The sequence below is a fragment of the Girardinichthys multiradiatus genome, chromosome Y, assembly GCF_021462225.1.
Source record: "Girardinichthys multiradiatus isolate DD_20200921_A chromosome Y, DD_fGirMul_XY1, whole genome shotgun sequence".
In the NCBI taxonomy this organism is placed as follows: Eukaryota; Metazoa; Chordata; class Actinopteri; order Cyprinodontiformes; family Goodeidae; genus Girardinichthys; species Girardinichthys multiradiatus.
The window spans coordinates 1,699,673-1,708,078 of record NC_061818.1 but is presented as its reverse complement, the minus strand read 5'-3'; the positions used below and the strand labels follow the sequence as shown (position 1 = coordinate 1,708,078).

General features: G+C 38.2%; 1 protein-coding gene across 2 annotated transcripts; it reads left to right on the top strand.

Moving 5' to 3' along the window:
• The first annotated feature begins 2,063 nt into the window (after positions 1–2,063).
• On the top strand, positions 2,064–7,018 carry LOC124864619 (peptide YY-A-like). Of its 2 annotated transcripts, none has more exons than XM_047359469.1 (4): positions 2,064–2,281; positions 3,923–4,110; positions 6,463–6,537; positions 6,628–7,018. In XM_047359469.1, the coding sequence occupies exons 2-4, from the start codon at positions 3,923–3,925 to the stop codon at positions 6,650–6,652; spliced, it is 288 nt and encodes a 95-aa protein (XP_047215425.1). In that variant the 5' UTR covers positions 2,064–2,281; the 3' UTR covers positions 6,653–7,018. The 2 variants fall into 2 exon arrangements, with proteins under 2 accessions (XP_047215425.1, XP_047215423.1); XM_047359467.1 differs by having other exon boundaries at positions 6,463–6,543.
• The last annotated feature ends 1,388 nt before the right edge of the window (positions 7,019–8,406 follow it).

The window sequence follows — 8,406 nt, the reverse complement described above, 5'->3', positions numbered from 1 at the left end:
GTCATCCTGATACACGGCACCACCTTCAGGATACAATGTTTGAACCATTGGATGCACATGGTCCTCAAGAATGGTTCGGTAGTCCTTGGCAGTGACGCGCCCATCTAGCACAAGTATTGGGCCAAGGGAATGCCATGATATGGCAGCCCAAACCATCACTGATCCACCCCCATGCTTCACTCTGGGCATGCAACAGTCTGGGTGGTACGCTTCTTTGGGGCTTCTCCACACCGTAACTCTCCCGGATGTGGGGAAAACAGTAAAGATGGACTCATCAGAGAACAATACATGTTTCACATTGTCCACAGCCCAAGATTTGCGCTCCTTGCACCATTGAAACCGACGTTTGGCATTGGCATGAGTGACCAAAGGTTTGGCTATAGCAGCCCGACAGACAGTTCTGGTGGAAACAGGAAAGTTGAGGTGCACATTTAATTCTGCCGTGATTTGGGCAGCCGTGGTTTTATGTTTTTTGGATGCAATCCGGGTTAGCACCTGAACATCCCTTTCAGACAGCTTCCTCTTGCGTCCACAGTTAATCCTGTTGGATGTGGTTCGTCCTTCTTGGTGGTATGCTGACATTACCCTGGATACCGTGGCTCTTGATACATCACAAAGACTTGCTGTCTTGGTCACAGATGCGCCAGCAAGACGTGCACCAACAATTTGTCCTCTTTTGAACTCTGGTATGTCACCCATAATGTTGTGTGCATTTCAATATTTTGAGCAAAACTGTGCTCTTACCCTGCTAATTGAACCTTCACACTCTGCTCTTACTGGTGCAATGTGCAATCAATGAAGACTGGCATCCAGGCTGGTCCAATTTAGCCATGAAACCTCCCTCACTAAAATGACAGGTGGTTCAGTTTCATTGTCCAACCCCTGTATCGTTTTTCTCTTTCTTTCTTTCTGCAGGTGTAGAAGCAGACTTCTAAGGTATTATCATGTATTCTCATTATCCTTCTTTATCACCTCTATTATCTCATTCTCTCCCTTTTAACTTTTTGCCCCACCCTTTTCCCTTTCTTTCTTCCTTTTTTTGCTTTTATTTCCGTCTCCATATCCATTGCATTTGAAGTAAGCCCAAAGCAAGTTTTTTATATATATGAAATTATGCATTATAGAGAAAGCTGTGATGCTCCACTTGTGAAACTAAATCTGTAAGGCTTCATGGCACTCAGACTACAATTCTAAGTGCTACCCAGCAGGACAGGACATAAAAAAGAATTGTTAGCTCTGTTTATTGGGGAAAGATTTCGGAGAACAACATAAACACATGAGCACACCTCTGCATTTATCAATCTTCCCTGTAAATAATTCTGGTGCAGGAGAAATGATGTCTGGGAACATGGATACCATATCATTTTTGGTAAAGTATGTATGTAATCTCCATAACCTTACTATGTTTGTGTCTTACTTAGTTTGTGTCTGTAGGTTTGAGTAAACTGAACAGCTGAGGGAAAGCGACAAATTAACAGAAATAACACAGGGTTCAAATAGGACACAATAGAATAAAATAAAAAAAACACAAGGAACATAAAACAAGAAGGAACAAAAAAATCACTAAACAAAGAGTAAACCATGTGTGGAGTGTGTCTGTGGGTGTGACAGAAAACATAAAACAGCAAAAATCCAAAATGATCGGAACATAAAACTAAGGTGACCAGCAACATACCAAGACCTTCAGTTCATGACAAAAAGAGCATTTTAGAGCAGATGCTTCTTTCTCTACAGGAGCAAAACAATTATGGTTCATATTAAAATATAGACTACTGCCATAGAGATGTGGGTCAAGTTACTGTGAGAATATTGTAATTTTGGTTCACACAAAAACAAAAACTTCAACATGGCTGGATGACCCAGTTTGGACCATCTGTAACTTTGTTTCACATTACGCAAGTATGAAATTTCCAATGAACACGACTTTTTCCTTGAGCTTTCTGAGTGACTTGGCCTAAAATGTCATCTGTTGGCTGCATCAGAAACACACAACTAAGTGCGTTGCCGACGCATTACTAATGTCTCTATCATCAGCACCATCTGACGCATTCGGTCTCCTCAATCTCTAAAGCAACCACCCCTACAACCTCCTCCTGGTTTAACCCCTCCCTTCTCTGCTGACACAAAACTATATAAATCAGTTCAGCTGCAGGTTGGAACCAAGGTGCATCGACCTGCAGAGTAAAGCTTCACCGAAGAGAGAAGAAGACTGCACAATCTAGAGCCTCTGCTGCTGTTAGAAACCACCTGTGGCTCCAACTACTACGTGTAACTCCTTAAAGTAAGTCTCCACGCAGCTCAGTCTGCTCACTAAATTTGAACCAGTCAAGGTATCGTTAAATACTTAATTGTGCAACTCTAGAAATGGAACACAGAATCCGCGTTAGCCATGAAGTTGTTGTACCTTTTGTTTCGTGTTTCGTTACTATTGCGTGTTGAGTAAAATGTAACTGAAACTAGGACAGACTTGAAAGTCGTAAAACGGCCGGAATTTTCAGCGGACGCTTAACTGAACCTCGTAGTAAAAACATGATGTCTCTGTTCGATGTGTCAGACACAGCGAGCACATCTGGAGTTTAATGAGCCCGTTGAGAAGGTGCTAGGAGCCCGTTCAGCACCACAGACAGTGGTTTCAGTTCTGTTATGTTTTTGCTGTCTTCCTGTCGCAGAGAAAACATTATTCCACACAGAGACAAGTTGGGCCTTAGCCCCAGCTTGAACTCTGAATTATCTAAACTCTGTGCAGCAGTTTGTTACAGTCACCATCTTCTTACATATAATTAAAATTAAGGGGCCGTTACCGTCCAAAGAGAAGAGCTATTCTTAGAATAAGGGATTTATGTTTTTATTATATCGGACGTTTTGAAACCATGCACGCACGTTTTTTCTCACATTTTTAATAATACTACTAATACTACTACTACTAATAAAAATAGTAATAATAATAATACTTGTAATAATAATAATAAAGGTCCAGCTCAGTTTTTCATTTTATACCCATTTATTTAAACCGTTTATTTTCTTTGGAATAATGAATTTTCCATGAATTGTTGCAATAATTCTATAAATGGGAAAATCTGTTGTATAATTGAATTTAATAGCATAGTATTTTATTTAAAACTTTGTATTACACCCTATTTAAATTGATTTTGGTTCTGGTGTCATTGGGCCAGGTTGTATGACAGATTGCAATCCCTGAGATGGTGTATTTTTAAATCAATATAAAATCAAATAGGAAATAGGAGTCGTGTGTGAGCGCCTTTTTTTTTATCCCACATTTAGCTATTGGTTATGCATTTTAAATAAAATAATTAAAAAGAACAGACAATGAGTATAAAAACAGAACCTTTATCATTTTAAATATTGTTAATAAAAAAAAACATAAACCAAAACGTGAATCTAACCAGTCATAATTAGAAGTAAACACTTTTAAAATGTGGTGAAACCTGAGACCAGCATGTGGCAGATGTTTATAGTTATAATAAATTATATGGACTATAGATCTGCACACATTAAACGGTCTGAGTTGGCTCTTCTGCTTCTTGCACCCAGCAATGATGTTGGTGTTCTAGTTTAGTTTGATATTTAGATGAACATCTAGCCACATGTACTTCTCAGCAACGTCCAAAAATTGTGAGCGATAACAACTGTTGACAGATGTTTTTTTAATTAACAAAACCTGCTTAATAACCCACAAGCTTTTGGATAATGTCCAAATATGTTTTTCTCAACAAAGTGAATCCATTTTATTTTAAATTTTCTTATTGTTCTTTTTCTTTTGTATGTCCTGTCCTGGGGGCACTGACATAAAGTCAATTCAGTGTCTTGAGCTATTTTTTTACCTTTGGAACATACATATATTAATTATATTATATTATATTATATTATATTATATTAAACTCTTACATCTTGTCTGTCACAGATGGTGTTGATGCTGAAACCATGGACAATGCTGGTGGCCACTGTGCTGTGTGTGCTGGTCTGCCTGGGAGCACTAGCAGACGCCTATCCTCCAAAGCCAGAGAACCCTGGTGAGGATGCACCGCCTGAAGAGCTGGCCAAGTACTACACTGCCCTGAGACACTATATCAACCTGATCACCAGGCAGAGGTCTGTATGTGTTCTACATGTCCAGCAGAGCACAGCTGTTTAGGGTGGATGTACAAATCTCATTTTAGTTTTATTGATGATGTCAAAAGGATTGTCATTTAAAACAGTAAAAGAAAAGTTTAAAGAACTATAACATTAAGATGATCTAATTCTGGGGACATTGTAATCTTCTCTTTAGTCTTAATTGATTTTAAGATGGCATTGGAGAAATCAAATTTGACTGGCATTCACACTTTTTCAATCCACATTTTTAAGACTAAATGATTGCCACCGTTTTGGAAGTAGATAAAAAAACTCAAGATGTTATAAAACGTTGAAGTAGCGTTAAAGTAAAACCATCAGCCTTCAACTTAGTTTAGTTTAGTTTTTTTTTTTTTTCTTTTACTTTTACTTTTCTACTTTAGTTGACATATATTTCCTTTTAACTACATCAAAACAGCAAACAGATTCCCACTCCTGCCCACAGCTTTGACAATGTGGAAATTTTTCCGTTCATGTATCTATCCGAAGAGCCACAGATTAGATTATCACCCCTTCGCCTTAACCTCCAGGCCTTCAAATCAACAGCAGCAGAGCAATAAAAGTTATAAAGATGGACCCAGAAAGAATCCCAAATGTAGTTAGCAAGGCCCAAGCCCAGGTTCTCAGGTATATCCTCGGCTGCATGCAAACACCGGGTGTCTGGCTTTTTTATTCAAAGTGGTCTGGCTCATGGGCCATTGTCTTCTCATTCATGAAAGTTAAATAGCTTATTGACATTTGAAAGTGGAAAGATTGCAGTGAAAAACACATTTGTGTTTTTTAATACCTTCCAGGACACTTCCCAAAAACAAATGACCAGTGACCAATAACATAAGTTACTGTTCCCATACTCCTGCTCCATCTACAAGCATTACATTTGAATACTGGTGCTTTACATATTGGAAACTATATAAGAGTGCAATTACTGGTGTGTTTACTGGAAATTAGTTTCTAGTAAACTAGTTTCCAGCTTCCTTTGAATTTTGTGTTTCTGGACCAGTAATGAAATCTTGGAGTTGTCAAAACCAAAACATATGAAAGGATTTTAGGAGTTTAATTATGCTTTTGGCATAAATCAGGCACCAAATCTGAGCCATACCATGTTGCAGTAACAGCTCTTTGGTCCCAGATGTGTTATAGAAAGAAGTATAATCAATGTTAGGCATTTTCACAATAAGGGAGGTGATTCAAAATGAAATCAGAAGAAACAAAGAGCTGTTAGACACTATTTTAAATGTATTTATAACTATGTTTTTAACAGAATTGGCTAAAATCTGTTTCAATAGGTCAATAGTAATAAAAACTGGAGATTAAAAATGGTTTAGAATATCCTTATTGGTGGATTGCTAAATAAAATCAATTCTAAAAATATAAATGGACTGGTTTTTGGGACATCAAAGAAGCTTCCTGAAAAGAGGTACCACCCTACAACACCTTGGAGCTTTAGGTAAGTGTGTTTGCACATGGAGTTTGAAGACCTCAGTTTTTCCCCAAATTCTACTTGGGATGAAAGTGTAAATTATCATGCTGATAGAAAATATGGGCAGGACCAGCATTGGAGATTTATGGCCAATAACTGGCCATTATCAGACATGGCAAACGTCTTACAGTGTGAGATGGTACCAGCTGGGGTTGCACATTTGTATTGCTAGCTTGATTGCCTCCACGACAAGGCCGCACACACACACACACACTCACACACACACATACACTGACAGACTGAGAGGAAGAAGCGGAGCGTAAGATTGGGTGCTGTGGTCATGGGGTCCGTTAATGGGAAAGCAGGAACTGCAGCTCGCTCTGTTGGTGTTGTGTTGTTCGGCTCTGTAGAAAACCACACATACAATCCATTCTCTGGTAAACCAGTGATTTTACATTCATAGGATCCCCTGATGCCACACATTTATCAATTAAATGATAAGGCACAGTCAGACTTGGGAATGTTTTATACACGAGATATACACAGACATGCTCAAATTTAAATGTGACAATTAAACGTAGAGCATTCAGATTACAGGAAATGTTTAATGGCAACACAATAGATTGGAAAGGCTGAGGACAATAGAAACACAGGCCTAAATGAAGCAGCAACCCAGAGAAATATGAGCATTGCAACCTGTTCAGAGATATATGTTTGTAACACAGCTTTCATACCGTTACTCAGAAACATATAATGTGAACATCAGTCCTGGCTATGTGCACCAATAATGATAACATATGTCACATAAGAGTTATTGTAGATTTGAAACCACATTATCTGTGAGGAAACTTGAGGTTTACATGTAATTGGATTTAAGATCAAATTTAATTTTAGCCTTTTCGCCTCCGCAGATACGGAAAGCGCTCGGCTCAGGAGGATGTTGTTGCAGAGCTGCTGTTTGGAGGCGACAGCAGCAGAGATCAGAGGTCAAGGTGAAGCCCCTCATACACCCAGGGATCATGTGATATTATGAAGAAACAGACACTGACAGTCTTTCTCTGTTTGCCTCCCAACAGATACGATGACTCCTTCATGTGGTGACTCCACAACCCTCCTACCTCCTCATTGTGCTTTCCTTCTGAGGACTTCCTGGAATGCACCTGGAGGAGCCATCAGGTGCCTCTCGCCCCTTCTTAAGCCAACAGAATGACCATCACTGACTAGAGCACAAGCTCTTTCTGTCTCGCTTTAATGTCCAACAGTTCTTTCTTCCCAACAGTACTGTGCCATTTGCCAAATTAAAACTCATCAGATCAGAGCAGCCAATCGAAAAGGGGAAATTTGTCTTTGTGTATGAACGTTGTTCTTCTCTCTGTCACTGTTAGTGTGAAGGCATTCTGTTTTGCTGTTGCCACTGCCAAGGGGAAAAACAGAGGATGTAAATAAAACAATTTTTTGTGTGATTAACATTTATGTATGACTTTCTTTTTTTGGGATGAAAGTCTGAAACAAGCAGTGTTGTGTAATTGACCGCAATTAACATTTTTCATAGGTCTGCATGACATTATGCCAGTTGGTGATTAATTCATGATATAACATAATTTATATAATAACTTATATATATAACTTATATAATTTAATTTCCCTTTGGGATTAATAAAGTATTTTTGAATTGAATTGAATTGAACACAAACAGTGCTGTCCCCACTGCCAAAACATCTTTTATCAAAAGATAAAGCAAGCAGATAAAGAAAAAAAGGCAAATCTCTCATCAGAGCTCAAAGGTTTGGCAGGTAGACATCTACTAAAATACAGACAGGCAGGGAATGATGGGAAAATCAAGAAAACAACATGGTTGCTGCTAGGTTGGAGCCTATCCCGGCAGTTATTGGGCCTACAGCCTGCATAGCTGACCAGTCCATTACACAGCTACAGCTGACATACAGGACAGACATAAAGCTGTAAAGGGGCACAAGATCTGAATGGAAAAGTATAAAATAAAATGTAAATTTTTGAGCACATGGATGGTGTGTTCAGGTTAAGGTTGTGGATCGTGAGATATATAAAAATAAGAAACACTTATATAAAAAAAAGTGGCCTACTAGAGTAATGAACGTATGGTCTAAATCACTTGCTTCAACTCTTCTTCAAAACTACATGATCTCTTTTCAAAACGGTACTCCCATTCAAAAGTTCAAAAGTCATATGGACTAACTTATAAATTCCTGTTTTGGATATTGTTAGGTATTATTTAGTCAACTCAGAGGTAAGAACGATACAGTCAGAGTTACTTGCAGCAAGGGTAGCCCACTTTGCAGTGAAACTACCAAGTTTTTGACACCCTATCTCTTTATTTATATACACAGTTCAACAGACAGTTCAGACAGGGTGTGTGTGTGTGAGACAGAAAGGAGGCTGGTTCACACAGAGATAACAATGATCTCACACACACAGGGAGGAAGGCATAGTGCAGGTGCCTTGCAACACAAAGTTTTTACATGAGTGATAACAAGTTTTTGCACCCATCCAACAGTCCCTCCTTTTATCACAAGTAAAAACATTTAATATAAAAACGAATAAGAAAAATACTTTGTATGAGCAGAAACCCACGGACGGTAAACAGATTATATTTTGTGGGAAATACTCATACGGTCCCGCCGCCCTCGGCAACCATTAAAAGTTAAATGTTGATTAATACTCGAAATCATAAAAATAAAAGAATAATACTTGAAATCATAAAAATAAAAGAATAATACTTGAAATCATAAAAATAAAAGAATAATACTTGAAATCATAAAAATAAAAGAATAATACTTGAAATCATAAAAATAAAAGAATAATACTTGAAATCATAA

Excerpts from the sequence above, each read along its gene's own strand:
- LOC124864619 (XM_047359467.1), top strand. The coding sequence starts at position 3,923 with ATGGTGTTGATGCTGAAACCATGGACAATGCTGGTGGCCACTGTGCTG. Across the intron at positions 4,111-6,462 it reads AACCTGATCACCAGGCAGAG|ATACGGAAAGCGCTCGGCTC; the intron begins GTCTGTATGTGT and ends TCGCCTCCGCAG. Across the intron at positions 6,544-6,627 it reads AGCAGAGATCAGAGGTCAAG|ATACGATGACTCCTTCATGT; the intron begins GTGAAGCCCCTC and ends GCCTCCCAACAG.